This window comes from Numenius arquata, chromosome 1, assembly GCF_964106895.1.
Source record: "Numenius arquata chromosome 1, bNumArq3.hap1.1, whole genome shotgun sequence".
NCBI lineage: Eukaryota > Metazoa > Chordata > Aves > Charadriiformes > Scolopacidae > Numenius > Numenius arquata.
In genome coordinates, this window is record NC_133576.1 from 63,445,695 (window position 1) to 63,461,330 (window position 15,636).

Here is a 15,636-nt window from a genome sequence, read left to right on the forward strand (position 1 = left end):
ATGTGATAATTCCCTCTAATACTCCTCTGTCCCCAAACTATTTATATCTCAGGTACTTCCTGAACCAGCTGTGGTCTCTATGTACTCTGTTATCCCCAATGGATTTCACTTCACATTTGAACACTTTAACATTTGAGTTCAGCATGTACACTTTTACAGTGGTAAATGTGATGTGTACAGACAAAAGCTATTAGCAAATATAAAGACTCTGCTTTATGCTTGCCATTTGCTCTTTGCTTTAAAAAGGTCCTACTCTGGCATTTCACAAATGGAAACAAAAAAGACATGATTACGCATCAAAGCATAGTGTCCTGTATCTTATTTATATTGCTTATGTCATATTTCTGATCAGATGCTGTACAAATCAATCTTATTTGTGAGAATTTTGCCTGACAAATTGCAGCAGGATATTCAGGTCTGGGCAGCAGTCATGAAGAAGCATAAAGACAAAAGCAATGTGAAGCAAGACAAAATAGCAGAGGTTTAAATAGCAAGAGACAAATAGATCAAAATCCACTAACTTGTTGATTTGGTACTGATTTCTCGGTGATTAATTTCTTGTTGTGGTATGTTGGCTGTTCAATGCGTCTTATTAAGTTTGGCATTAGTTTTTATGTAAGGTCCATATCTCAGAAGCTAAACATTTTGTTTTCAAGAAAACTTGCAAAGGGCAGAAGAAGCAGCAAAAGTACTTCATTTGCAGTGAAAAGTTTACCTCATTTCAAGATGCACTTTTAAAATTGATTGCAGTAGCTACTAAAATAGATGAGATTTATTCTTTCATTATTTGTATCTTTCCCTCTTACATGAGAAAAAAAAAAAAAGTCAAATTTGACTGGTTAACTTTCTGAATTGCTGTTTTATTTAAATCTTAAAGTCAGGGCAATTTACCAATATCAAATTGTATTTGTAAATTTTTATAATATTTTGAACCAGTAAGAAAATGCCTGCTTTCACACCAAATCCACCTTGTCTTTTTCCACTGGGAAATTTTATCCTATCTACAGTAGTATAAATTTAGAAAAACAAGCAAACAAACTGTCCTAACAGTTACTAAAGTAGCGCAAAATATTCTTCCCTGAGAAAAGGAAATATTTATTTATTTGTTTGTTGCTATTGAAAAAAGTTACTGAAGTACCCCAGCTGCAAAAACAAAACAAAACAAAACAAAACAAAACAAAACAAAACAAAAACCCAACAGGGAAATCTGTTACATTTGTAATTTTTCTACCTTGCCCTTAAATTTCTAGTACCTTGTAATCTATTACAACCTGGCATGGACTACAGAGAATGAAGTTTGTACCTATGTGACTATGCATACCAAATGAAAAATTTTAAGATTAGAATTAAATGAGCATAGAGCAGCTCATATTTAAATTGAGAAAGTAAAATAAATGAAGTTTTACTTGAGTTTAGATTGAGAAATGAATAAATGAAATTTTGAAAAATGTCATGTAGGACAAGTGGTTTTGATTGTTCCACTGTTCCACTCTTCACATAGAGCAGACAACTTACTTCCATCACACATGCCTTTACCATATAAGCTTTCCTTTACACCTGATGTTGATATGGGAATTCAGATGTCATTGCTAACCAATATGGAAGTGATATGTAAGGAAGGAGTGGAAAAAAAAATCTGAAGGCAAAAGTGTAGTTCAGTGTCTAGCCTCCTGCTTCCAATGTTTGCGAGCAAGCAAACAGAAAAAAAAGAGAAAGAGAGAAAGAGAGAAAAAGAGAAAGGGAAAAAGAGAGAAAGAGAGAAAGAGAGAAAGAGAGAAAGAGAGAAAGAAAGAAAGAAAGAAAGAAAGAAAGAAAGAAAGAAAGAAAGAAAGAAAGAAGGAAAGAGAAAGAAAGAAAGAAAGAAAGAAAGAAAGAAAGAAAGAAAGAAAGAAAGTAAAGAGAAGACACAAAGCAATGGACAAACACTCACAGCTGAATTTAAGCTTTCAGCCAGCCATCAAATTGTTTTGATATGGAATAAGCCCAAGGGCTAAAATATGAAGATAAAGACTAAGTTTTTCCTGCAGTGATGTAACAGTGGGTATTACCATGTGGGAAATGGCAAAGAAAAGTTGTCACAATATTCAAAGTATTTTTTTTTTAAATAATTTAAAAAGAATGAGAAAACATTATATAGGAATAAATTAAATATATAATGCTACAAGACTGGAGTTATCTTGGTGATTGTATTTATCTCTAAGGCTGAAGCCATAGTTCTCAGGTCATAATTTTCTGTATTTAACTTAATGGTGTCTTGCTTTTTTTTTTTTCTTTTTCTTTTTTTTCCCTAAGTGTATGTATTTAATTTTTTTTTTGTTTTTTGTTGTTTTTTTTTTAAAGTGAATTTAGTATTCATGCCAATGGCTAGGTTAGTAATTCCTGAAAGATAAAACGTCCTTTTTTCTGTACAGCTACTTCAGACCAAAGACAGCAATGAAATATGTCCTCAAATGGAAACAAATTCCTCTTCCTTTTAGTTGGTTAAATCCAGGAAAACTGGAGTAAAGTCAGGAGAGTCATTAAATATTTTCATCTCAACAGCAAACAGAGCAGAATCTGCCATTTTGCCAGTCTATCTGTCCTGAGCAACAAGAGCCACAAGTACTAGAGATGACTTTATGCTCCAGGTAGGGACTGATTTTGTTGAAAAGGTAGGTGTCAGGTTTAAGCTGGTCATACGCAATTGTCTATTTTCTACAGAGAAAGAAAATTATTTTGATGGGAAGTCAACCAATCCAAAGGTAGATGTCTAAAAAGCTGAAGCTATGTTTGGAGGGGTTTTTTTTGTCTCTCCACAGTAGTTGTCAGGCTAGTACCAAAAAATATTAGATTAGACATAGGGTTCTTAGGTGGCTAAAGTTAACAGTGATCCAAACATTCTTCCATATCTCCTTTGATCTGGAGCTCTAAATGACACAAAGATGTCATGTTATGAATAAAGTTCCCCAGTAATTTCCAGTTGTAATCTTCTTCCTTCTTGACTGCAGCTAATCTAGTATGTTAAAACTAAAGCATTCATCTAGAATGCTTCCCTGAATAGAATCAGAGAAAAATAAATAAAAACTATTTCAGAAACCTCAATTTAAAGAAACATTACTTTTCTCTTCATGAAAGAATGTAGAAAAATAAAACACAAGACTAATTACAAATAATAAAGCAACACAAATCAAGAATACTTTGTTTCCTCTTATAAAAGTAGGTATTTTTATTTATTTTTAAAGAATAAACTCTCATAGGGAAAAACTTCTCAGTTCATGTGGTTTAAATCACATCAGTATCAAAGAAGTTTATTAATTTATTAATGTCATATAACTAACCAGCAGGCAGTAAGCTATACCTTCAGGATGATATATCAGCAATACGAAAGGTAAACTACAATAATAGGCACTTAAGAAAGGTTAGTAAACAATTGCAAAGTTATAAATGCCCTTCTATAACTAATCCCAAAAAGTTCTAATCACACACGCACATGCACAGAACTAGATGTGCACCAAGCTATTCCCAGGCTGCATGGGTCACCAGCAGCCCCATGGGACGGGAGTCAAGTTCCCCCATTCTCCATGTGGGACATATGGCTGCTCCAGCATCAGGTGAGTTCCTGCCACTCATGACCATCCATTGACCCACACAGGGAAAAAACGACGCCATGAGACCTCACACACACCAAGGGGGTCCCTGTGTGCCAGCCCACATGGACAGACCTTGGCTGGGTGCAGGTGCCCCACAGGAGGGTGCTCTGTCTAGGCTAGAGAGAGTTTGCAACGTCAGTGGCCACTTCTAGCAATACCCAGCTGCTGCCCTCTTCCCACATCCCTCTCTCTACTTTTACAAATTACCATACTGCTTCTTCCCTTCTTTTCAAGTTGCCTTTTACTTCAAGAGACTCTAATACCCTCATTACAATTTGGTCTGGCTGGTGGTCATCTTTCCCTCTGGCACAAGTTTGGAGCAAATGTCCCCTAAGGCATTTTTGGGATATTTCACTCAACTCTGATGGGATGCACTCATATTCCTCTTTTTCGGCTGTTGCTGTCCATGGCATTTTGCAGTGGGAGAGCCATGTGGTCACCCTTCCACATAATTATTTAATAGAAGTCAAGAACTGAACTTTACTGTTAATTCCTTTCTGTGTCATCATGTGGGGAAAAAAAAAACCAAAAAAAAACCCAACAAAAAAAACCCCAACCAAACAAAACAAACCACCAAAAGTCAAAATAAACCCCTCAAACCTCTTTGTTTTGCATTTTTAACCATGGCCATTCCTTCCTCTGTTACATTAGGCTAGTAAGAAAAAATTTCTTGTCCTATCAAACTCCCAACCTAAGGATTTTCAGTTCACAGAATGCCCTTCAAATCAAGCCAAACTGTAAAATGGAAAATATTCTTAACTGCACTTAAAAACATATACATAAAAGGCACAGAATATAAATCTCCATCTCAGGAAAAAAAAAAAAAAAGCTGCACTCCTGTTTGTTCAGAATTTTAGAGTGACACATAAAGATACTGTTCTGAAATCTTTACAGTGATCACAGAAAAAATAATAAATCTCTTAGTGTTGTGTATTTCTGGACAAATAGTTACTCTTTGCCTGGATTTCTTGAAATGGCTTTGAACAAACATTTTGATCTGATATTCTGAGCCTGAAAGAAATTATATCCTCAACAAGAAAAGACAGATTTATGAATTCAGTTTGTGTCATGTGGGGCTGACGCTTTGCCATGATGTTTAGTTTTTAACTTAAGAAAATTTGTTCTTGCAGTTAATGAGAATCAGCAGAGAACTGTGGAAACAAAAAATCTTCATTTGTTTAACATCGGATATTCACTGACTGCAGTTTTACTCAGTCACCTTTTAGTACATTTGGAAAGAATTCAAAATCACAAAGATCAACCAGCTTTACCTTGATGCTGTTAGAAGAGCTAAAATGTGTTTAGGCTCTGAATATTAATTACCATGCTGCTTTAAAGGTTACAACAGTCAGTTTCTCCCAGGGAGGTCATAGTTCTGATTGAATAAAGGCTTAATTATAGCATATTATAGAACATTGCAGTGAGCTGCAGCAACAAAGCCAGCAAGTGGGTTATTCATTCTTTGACAGTCCTAAAAAGATAATAAAGGCATGTGAAAAAGAGAAAAACACATCTGTTAAAAAAATTGAGGCAATTATGGATTAATAGTTTGTTTGTTTTTTCCCATTGGTATAGGAGAGAAAAAAGAAGATGTCACTGCTGTTGTAACTACTGTGCTTGCCATTATTAGAGACTTTTTATGAGAAAGCCATATCAAATGCCATTTAGCAATAAGGATATGATTCGTATTACTGCAATTGAAGCAACTGCTTTGTGAAAAATACAGGGACTCATCAGACACTTGCTGATATTGAATACCTATTAATAATTACTAATTAAATATGAAAAAGATTATTTTGGGTGCAAGGTAATACATTCCATTCAATCACGCCTAACCTTTCATGCGGGAATTTATGCCACCATAACGTATGTGATATAACATTCTGTATTTAGAGTTTAGTTCTTATGTGATCTTGCTTTTAAACCTTGAGGCTGGATTCTGCATCTCATTGTAGGAATTTTACCATAGAGAACATCATAGAAATAAATGTGTGAATGTCTGACGTCTAATTTCTTCTTTTCTCTTGCTTTCCTTCTCTTCCGCCTCCTCTGTATTGTGAATCCCTTACACATTGTGAATTTTCTTTCTTCCTATCACTAAAAAAATAACTACAGCTACTTCAAAGAGATCTGTTCCCCTTTGCCAAAGCAGGTGAAATGTACTACGAGGTCATTTTATTCCCTAGGGACCTCAGGCTTCCTTTGCAGTCCTTCTTAGGAGCATGAAGGTCGTGTCACAGCAGGCTGAGGTGGCTCAAGAGTACAGACTGTCTCATCTCAAACTGCTCCAGGACTACAGATCTCCTGAGTCCCTCTTCTGGCAAATTTGTCTGAACTGATAATTAGCTTGGAAACACCAGCCAAGTGATTTCTTTGTTTTGTCTTGATAAGCAGCCATCATCGATGCCTAAATTAGTGATGTCCATCTGAAAACTTCCATACGCTGTAAGGTATTTCTAAAAGACTTCTGACTTCCAGTTGTCTGACAGAAAAAAGTCTGTGGGAGTTGGAAAGAGGAGTGAGAGTACATGACTCAATGTAGTAATTTAGACGTACCACAAGGTCTTTACTGTGAATGATAGGCAGTGTGGACAACTGCAATGTTTCACCTTAGCTGGTTTCAGAAAACAAAATTAATCTCAGTCCTAGTCTTTTGGTCATTTTGTTCTCAGTTGTAAGACAAGCAGAAAACGTGTCATGCTTTATTTCTAAAATCTGATAACCACAGTACAGGAACAAAAAATTGCAGCTCAGTTTTCCCTGCAATTTCCAGGGAAAGAAACAAAACCTGATTTGTTCAGATAAAATCTCCCAACAAAAAGCTGAGTTGCCAAGGATTTTCCTGCTATCTTCCTAATAAATACCCTCTGTGAAATCAGAGTGTGATTTTTTTCCTAGACTTCTTTCCTGTTCCTTTTACTACTTTATTCATCCTTTTTTTTCTGTTTCTGAGTGTGTGTATTTATATCACAAGTACAATAATTTAAAGAGCTATGTAGATCAGGAAAATTTTGGTCTATGGTAAGGAGCACTTAAGTTAATGTGTTAGAGAGCCTTGCTCTCAGTGGAAGTCTGTGTATCTCACTTCTTAGCACAAAAATGATTTTGTGAGTTTCTGTACATTACTCACAGTTATCAAATGTTTAATGTCTTCAGTCTGTATTGTTGCATTGCTATAGAATTATTTCAAAAATCAAATAATGATTTTTCACAAATGTGACCTCTGCAGTAGGGAAAAACAAAGCAAAACCAAACAGCATACAGAATGAGTTCCACTGCCTGTACTGGAGACATTTAACTAGGACTGTGACCTTTAAAAAAAGAAAGAAAAAAAAAAGCCCAGAAGATGAAAAGATGGGAAGATGTGCTGTGAATATGTGGATACCCTGTAGCTAACTCTGTATCTGGTGAACTAAAATTATCTTTTTTTGCCTTATAGGTTTTTTAAGTACTGGGGACCAAGCTGCAAAAGGCAATTATGGATTGCTTGACCAAATCCAAGCTTTACGTTGGATTGAAGAAAATATTGGATCTTTTGGAGGAGACCCAAAAAGAGTTACTATTTTTGGATCTGGGGCAGGAGCTTCCTGTGTCAGTCTCCTGACACTTTCTCACTATTCAGAAGGTAACAATCTTCTGAGCAAAGTGCCTTTTTCTTTTTTTTTTTAAAACAATATAATGTAACAAAAATGGCTATTATCAGGTAGGCTGAGTTAGAATTACATGGTTTGTAATTTTTAAAAAATGCTTACTAGTTAGTATTCTGTATTTATGTTAATCAACTTAAATATTTTTATATGAAAAATTAAAATGCTATTATAGCAGAAGTTTCATGCAACAAACACCATGGGCAGTATATTTCTTCTAGCTTTATCGAGAGTCTCCACTGTCTCTTCTATCAAAGAATATGCCCTAATTAAAATGGAAAAGGGCAGTGACCTTTCTCATTTTACACAGAGTCTTGTCTGCACTTACAACAAGTATTTAGATGTTTTCCTTGTGAAATAATAACATAACTTAACCTTATTAAAAAATCTGTTTATCTCCCTACAAGTCCTGTGTGATCCCACACAGAGTTCTTATGATTTTCATGTTTAAGCTGTGGGATTTCTACCCCCCTCCCCCCCCAAATAAAAAAACCCACCCAAGAATATACAACACCATTATTGAACCATAACAATTCCTGGTGATAAGACCAAATCTACAAAGAATTTATAGAAGAAGACAAGATCAAAAGATCTATTGCCTTTATAGGTCTGTGCTACTTCTATCACATTAAAACAGACAGAAATCTGTGGCAGAAGGCTAAGCCCTAGCAAGCAATTGTAGCAAGGCTGCTAGTAAACACACCCTATTTGGAAATGTATAAAATTATACCTGACAATTTAGTCTATTAATACAAATAAGGTGCTGTGAATAACTGTTGAGTAAGGCATGACAAAATCAAGCAGATGGAACCACGAAAAGCTTAACTAATCATATAATTGAAATTTTGTAGCATGTGCAGTAAGTAATCACCACAAAGGTATATTGACCACAACCAGTTTTTCCCATAAATGCTTCAAGGTCTTTAAATGTTTTTGTAGCTGTTGCTGTATGTGACATTTCAAGAACTTGACAGTAGAAACTATGTGCAGAAGAGGCCCAGGTATTTTAGTTTAAAATAGGCCATTTTAGTGATCTTATCGGGAAAAAACAAGTGGGGCAGATTCACCAGTAAACTCCAGTTGCTTTTCAGTACTCTGGTGACACAAAGAAGCTCTTCAGACTATGTTTTTCATCTTTCTTTGTATTAATACATATAAAATAACCAGAAAAAAACTATTGAATCTCATCTTACTCTCTTCCAAAGTAAATATATTTTAAGTCAACATATAGAGAGTACTAACACACACACACACACACACAAATTAGGATGATAAAGAAAAAATTATGGCAGAGTAGAATACTCAAGCTTATTAAATTAATTTTAGCAGAGCAGATTTTTTCAAATTATGATGCATGGCTTCTGTGAAGGAAATGAGAGTGTGTAATTTTCATTTGACCTTTAAACTACTGAAGAGCACAGTTATGAGAGTCATTTACATGGCGAAGAGGGTACGATTGCTTGTAGCTGCCACTCCTTTAAAGAAATTTTTACAGGACTACTACTGTGCTAAAGCCAGGGACTACCATTAAAGATGTAAGAAAACTGCAGTACAAACATGAGTTTTGTTCTTGAAGCAGTAACGTGAAACCTTCATGCTTTAGCATCAAGAACAAGAGACATTTTAATTAGTAGCCTATTAGAGATACTGTAAAAAGGGAGCAGTGAGTAGAATACATGGAAGTTGAATTGAAATTTAGATATATGCATCCTTTAGTTATTATGCAATCAAAGGTTTCTTTGCTTAGTGAAAGCTGCTTTTAATTATTTTTTTTTTTTTAATTATACAACTGGATCTGCATTTAAACAATTTGCACCTGCAGGTTTGTTCCAAAAGGCAATCATACAGAGTGGAACAGCCCTGTCCAGCTGGGCAGTGAACTACCAGCCTGCCAAGTACACTCGGATATTGGCAGATAAAGTGGGCTGCGACATGCTGGATACCACTGATTTGGTTGAATGTCTTCGGAATAAGAATTACAAAGAACTCATTCAACAGACCATCACTCCAGCCACATACCACATTGCCTTTGGGCCTGTTATAGATGGAGACGTGATTCCAGATGACCCTCAGATTCTCATGGAGCAAGGGGAATTCCTTAACTACGACATAATGCTAGGCGTAAATCAAGGGGAAGGTTTAAAATTTGTGGATGGCATTGTAGATAATGAAGATGGTGTATCTCCCAATGATTTTGACTTTTCTGTCTCAAATTTTGTGGACAATCTATATGGCTATCCAGAAGGGAAAGATACACTGCGAGAGACCATTAAATTCATGTACACTGACTGGGCAGACAAAGAAAACCCCGAAACAAGACGGAAGACCCTGGTTGCTCTTTTTACAGATCACCAGTGGGTTGCTCCGGCTGTTGCTACTGCTGACCTGCATGCTCAGTATGGTTCTCCAACATATTTTTATGCATTTTATCACCACTGCCAAAGTGAAATGAAACCCAGCTGGGCTGATTCAGCTCATGGTGATGAAGTTCCTTATGTGTTTGGGATTCCTATGATTGGTCCCACAGAACTGTTCAACTGCAACTTTTCCAAGAATGATGTCATGCTCAGTGCAGTAGTTATGACATACTGGACTAACTTCGCCAAAACTGGGTGAGTTTTACCTCCAGCATTCCTTTTGGTTGATAACATACTCCTAAAATAGTCTGTATCCTATAGCAGTGGCTTCAAACCCTGATCTTGCAGCAGTATTACAATACTATTTGCATAAAAGAGAAGGTAACTGGGTCTTATTCATATTTAATAGATTTTTAATTAGTGTGTTCCCTCCAACTCTTTTCTTTCTTAGCTCAGTTGGAATAATAGTGCACTTTATTTTTGATTAAAAAAATAGGGCAATTATTAAGACAAAGCATGTCTCAGAGAAAAGGCGCCTCACTAAGATACCAAAAAATCAGAGGCAACATGTCTGCTACTTGAAGAATGAACTGTCAGGCAGATAGCACTTATCTGCTACAAAAGAAAGGAAGTTCTTGTTTTTAGTGACCTTCACAGGGATGGGGACTCAGGGAGGAAATGGAACAGAAAGGAAGACACTGGGTTTTTCCCTCTGAGGGCTATAATGGCAGTAATAAGTACTTGACTGGAATGAAGAAGAGACTCAGATAAAAATTTTGTCTTGAGAAGGTTAAAAATTTAAATTAATTCTGCTTATAAAACAAAATAAAGATATCAAAGTTTTACTGAAATAGAGTTGTAAACATCAAGGAAAGAACCCTCAAAGCAGCTTAATCTGCAAGTGCTATTAATAATTTCTCTTCTCTTCCTATAACATTCCTTTAAAGAGTATTGCAGTGTTTTACTTGAGCAGCAAGAGCTTTTTTGTTAACCTTAGGTCTTCGGTACTGAATTAAAACAAAGATACTTGTGTCACAAAGGGGCTGTAAATCTTTCCAATGAATGTTTAATGGCAGGATTGGGCTCTGGAAACTGCAGCTCTACTGCACTGCAGTGAATGGTATGCAGCTACAGAAGAAAAATTCAGTGATGCCTAGTGTGAAATGCTCAGAGGCTTCAACAGCTCTTGCAGCTTTTAAAGTATCCAAATGACGTTCAAGGGAGAGAGATTTTGCAGCCTTAACAAAAACCTTGAGCATGAATTGAGTAAAAAACAAATGCTTCAGGTCAATTTACAAGGCAAAAAGAAGGCTTTTGTTGCACTCTATTTTAGACACACAAGCACTTTTGCATGCAGAAATCCCACAGTACTGCAACAATAGTGAATGAACTGTGGAATATTTAGATGTATTTGGCAACACGTCATCAGTACTGGGATGGACAAATGTCAGGATGAAAGCTTGGTTTATGGACAGAGAATGCCGCATGCTGGCTGTACCACACACTCAGAAAGATGATTATACCATCAGTCTGTCTTTATTTTTATAGATGAAGTACCATATATACATAGAGGACTTCAGATCCTCACATATATACATTATTGGAATTATCATGGAGATGCAAGATCTCCACTGTCTCACTATTATTTACAATTACTTTATGACTATTCCCTGTAGTGGTATTTAAGCAATTTTTTGAGGCTGACAGGAGCTTTTCACAGCCCTAGCTGCCACCATTACTCAGAATTGCAAGCGCTTTTCAGCTGTTGCTACTTGAAACCTAATTTCAGAAGGCTATGCATGCCATCACCCAGTTCTCTGGTTATGAGCCCATTATCATACTACACCTAAAGGCACAGCAAGCGCCTTGGGAGAGCCATTAGTCATTTCTGAAACTTCACCATTATTGATGAGACAGGAGTGGGATATACCTTCTGTTACAAACTTGCCCCTTTATAGACAGTGTGAAAGATGTGTCATTAAAAATGACTAGCTGTAAAATTTTGGTTTTCACAAGGAAAGGAAAAGAGCAACTCCAGATGCGTTACCTTGCCAGTTTTTAAAATTAATTTATATGAACAATGATTAATTTTTCTGGATAATACAAGAGAATACTTGGAGGAAAATAATATTTTAAGGTTACATTTGCTTTGCACCTCTGGTGCCTCCAGTGGAAAAGGGAAGGCTGTAGTACCTCAAGCCTAGGGCAACTGGGGATATATCTGAGGTAACAGTTCTCCCCTCCACCCTCTCACATGTGTTGTGAAATCCATTGCCCACTCAGGTCCTCCAACTCTCAAAAAAATTGATATCGTTCAAGACTGTATTGTTGGGGGTTTGTTTGGGGTTTTTTTCCACACTTTTTTTAGTTGATTGTTTCCCATCCTTATTCTGGTGGAACTTGGCTTTCTTTGTGTTTGTACCCATGGCAACACACATGAAAAATCTGTTAACTGCAAGGTTTTATTATTCCACGTTTCCCTGTAGGTGACCCTTGAACATTAAAACTGCAGATTTATTTATTTAATTTTAATGTCCCTGAGACTTTTCCCATCTTGATGACTCTCCTACAGAGGCTGCATCCAGGTACTTACTGTATAATTACAGCTCAGGTAGTGCATTGTTCTGATGGACTGTGCTGAGCTTTTAACTGACATGCTACCCACTGCTGAAAAACACATATTGTTTAATGGCCCTACTGCCAGGACTGCATTTGGAGGGCAGGTCAATCCTGTAATATCACTAGGTGTCAAAGACACAGCACATGGCACAGCACTTGTATTATGTTTTACTTTGAAGTCAGTTATTGAAGCTAGCAAATAGGAGGTGACAATTAAAGTGACTGTTTAATGGCAAATGGATCATGCTTGAAATTAATACTTGGAAGCTGCATTTTGTTAATCCTCCATTTTCTACCTTGCTATAACTTTTCTTTTTTTTTCCTTTTCATTAACAGTCATTTTGGCCCTTTCAAAGCTATATTTCTAACATGCCTTAGAAATAGAAAAGCAATTTATTACAGAGCAGGTGTGAGAAACTACATTTGGGATACAAAAATTACATGAAAATCAGGTTTTTGATTCCGCTATGTGCAAAACTATATGTGAGAGCTTCATTAAGAGGTACCCTTAGAGCTTCAGTCTGCTGCCAGTAGTACTATGCTAACTGTAATGGTAATTTTATATGTTCGAATGTTCTGCTAGTTAAGGCCATGTTACATCCTTCAGATACATCAACGGAGGACAGTGAATGACAGGGGGAAGGGTGCCAATACTTCACAGATACTCTGCCAGCTACACTCTTGTGAAGGATTTGAAGTTTAATAGAGTATATATGAAGCTATGCTCTCTTTTAAAGGCGCCTATCAGTTTTCTAAAAATTACCCTCTTTTGAGGAGTTACAATACTCTATTTTTGCTCCAATCCATGCAACTCTACCTAGTTTGGTGATGGGAAAGATAAAAGCCTACAGGATGTATCCTTGTTTCCTTTGTAATTCAGATAAAGAGTCCTGAATTATTTTACAACCATTGATTCTGAAGAAAAAACCTAACTGAGTTATTAAGGATGTCTATATTTTATATTCAGTTTGGCTTTCTAATGGAAGACACAATTAAACTTACAATGATTAAAGTGTGTTTTCAAATCAATGTTCTCTGAACTCCTTTATGAGGCTGTTGCATTTCTTTTTGATGTTTTTATCTAAAGAAATGTCTCCAATGGCCAACCTGTGTTAGTCAAACAAAACAGTGTACTTATGTTTTGGTTTCCTTAGTAGTTATAATAGTTGACTGGGAGCATGGCAGCAGTGGGACCTGGTGATAAGTGAGGAAAGGAAGTAAGGGAAAATACGCCTGTGTACCAGTGCTTCAGGCAGGAATGACTGTACCATTATTAATATTGTGACAACATGAAAAATCAGTGGAAGCATAAAGAAATGCCACACAGTTTTTCTCTCTCTCTTTTTTTTTTCTTTCCATATGGAGGAAAGAGGACTGCTGAAAAAAAAAATGATCAAGAGGCCTTTCAGTGTCTTGGAGACAGACTCAGTATGTAACTGTTAAGACGTTTTGCTCTCCAGTGAAGTTAGAGAATGACACAAAAGAATAAAACATTTTAAGTGCATTAAAGTAACAGTTCCATTGTCCTGAGTGATAGTCAATGCTCTTGCAGAAGTAGTTAAAAGATGAATGGTATTTCAACGTTATGTGGAATTCGGGATAATAGAACACTTCTAAAACAGTAAAGCCTTTCACAACACTTCCCACGGCACTCTCCTGGAGAAACTGGTTACTCATGACTTGGATGGTGTACCCTATGCTGGGTAAAAAACTGGATGGATGGCTGAACCCAAAGAGTGGTGGTGAATGAAGTTAAATCTAGTTGCAGCCAGTCACAAGTGGTGTTCCCCAGGACTCAGTACTAGGGCCAGTTCTGTTTACTACCTTTATCAATGATCTGGACGAGGGGATCAAGTGTGCACCCTCAGTAAGATTGCAGACAACACCAAGTTGGGTGGGAGTGTTGATCTGCTTGAGGGTAGGATGGCTCTACAGAGGGATCCGGACAGGCTGAATCAGTGGAATGGTATAAGTTCAACAAGACCAAGTGCTGGGTCTCGCGCTTAGAGCACAACCCCATGCAAAGCTACAGGCTTGGGGAAGAGTGGCTGGAAAGCTGCCTGGTGGAAAAGGACCTGGGGGTATTGGTCGACAGCCAGCTAAATATGAGCCAGCAGTGTGCCCAGGAGGCCAAGAAGGCCAACAACATCCTGGCTTGTATCCGAAATACTGTGGGCAGTAGGACTAGGGAAGTGATTTTCCCCCTATACTCAGCACTGGTGAGACCACACCTTGAATAGTATGTTCAGTTTTGGCCCCCTCACTACCTGAGGTACATTGAGATTCTGCAGTGAGTCCAAAGAAGAGAAACGAAGTTGATCAGAAAGGCAACAAAGCTGGTGAAGGGTCTAGAGCACAAATCTTATGAATCTTACAGTTGTTTAGGCTGGAGAAAAGGAGGCAGAGGGGAGACCTTATGCCTCTCTACAACTACCTGAAAGGAGGCTGTAGAAAGGTGGAGTTTTGTCTCTTATCTTAAGTGACAGGAAATAGTACGAGAGGAAACAGCCTCAAGTTACTCCGGGAGAGGTTTAGATTGAATATTTGGAAAAATTTCTTCACTGAAAGGGTTGTCAAGCACTGGAACAGGTTGCCCAGGGAAGTGGTTGAGTCACCATCCCTGGAGGTATTTAAAAAACATGTAGATGTAGTGCTTAGGGACATGGTTTAGTGGTGGACTTGGCAGTGTTAGGTTAATGGTTGGACTTCATGATCTTAAAGGTATCTTCCAAACAAACAATTCTTTGCTTCTGAGATTCCCCATCATTCTTCCCTTTCCAGTACCACCAGATATGAAATACTCAGTTCCCTCATTTGGCCTCCAGGTCAGCTACTAATTCACCCTGTGAATAGGAATGTTTGTTACTCTTCAGGCAGCATTCACTGCAGACACACTTACTTTGTATCACCCGAGAAAAAATCATTGAACACCAACATGCTAAATTAAGCAAAATCAGTGCAGATTGAAAGTGGGGAAAAGAAGTGGTAGGTGAAATCAGAGGATTCTGCATGTTAATTAAAAAAAAAAAAAATCTTACAAAGAGCATCAGATGATCTTCTATCACATGGAAAAGTTCACTCATTTCATTATGGTGGCATTTTTTTGATGGAGAAGCTGTTTAAATTAAATTCTAAAGCTGGTGAAATAAAAAATTGGAAGGTAAAATGAATAACAATGATCACCAATTTTGTTCTAACAATAGGATGAAGAAAAAGCAAAAGGGCTCCCTGCCAACTAGTAGGACTGGGAAACAAGTTATCTAGTCTCTATGAGGGCCATTACTGGAAGAAGTACAGAACTGAAAATAGATTTTTCAGATTATATTTTTATCACCAGGATTGCAATGGGTTTTTAAATGGAGGATTTCTAACAGCCTTTTGTTC

The 15,636-nt window shown here is 37.0% G+C and overlaps 1 protein-coding gene across 3 annotated transcripts in view; it reads left to right on the forward strand.

Annotated features, from left to right (window-relative positions):
• Positions 1 to 15,636, forward strand: part of NLGN4X (neuroligin 4 X-linked) — a 133,318-nt gene that overhangs the window by 113,632 nt on the left and 4,050 nt on the right. For all 3 annotated transcript variants that reach the window (XM_074149785.1, XM_074149860.1, XM_074149950.1), the window contains 2 exons: positions 7,069 to 7,254; positions 9,099 to 9,888. In XM_074149785.1, the coding sequence (XP_074005886.1) occupies positions 7,069 to 7,254; positions 9,099 to 9,888 (976 nt within the window). The remainder of the gene's footprint in view (positions 1 to 7,068; positions 7,255 to 9,098; positions 9,889 to 15,636) is intronic.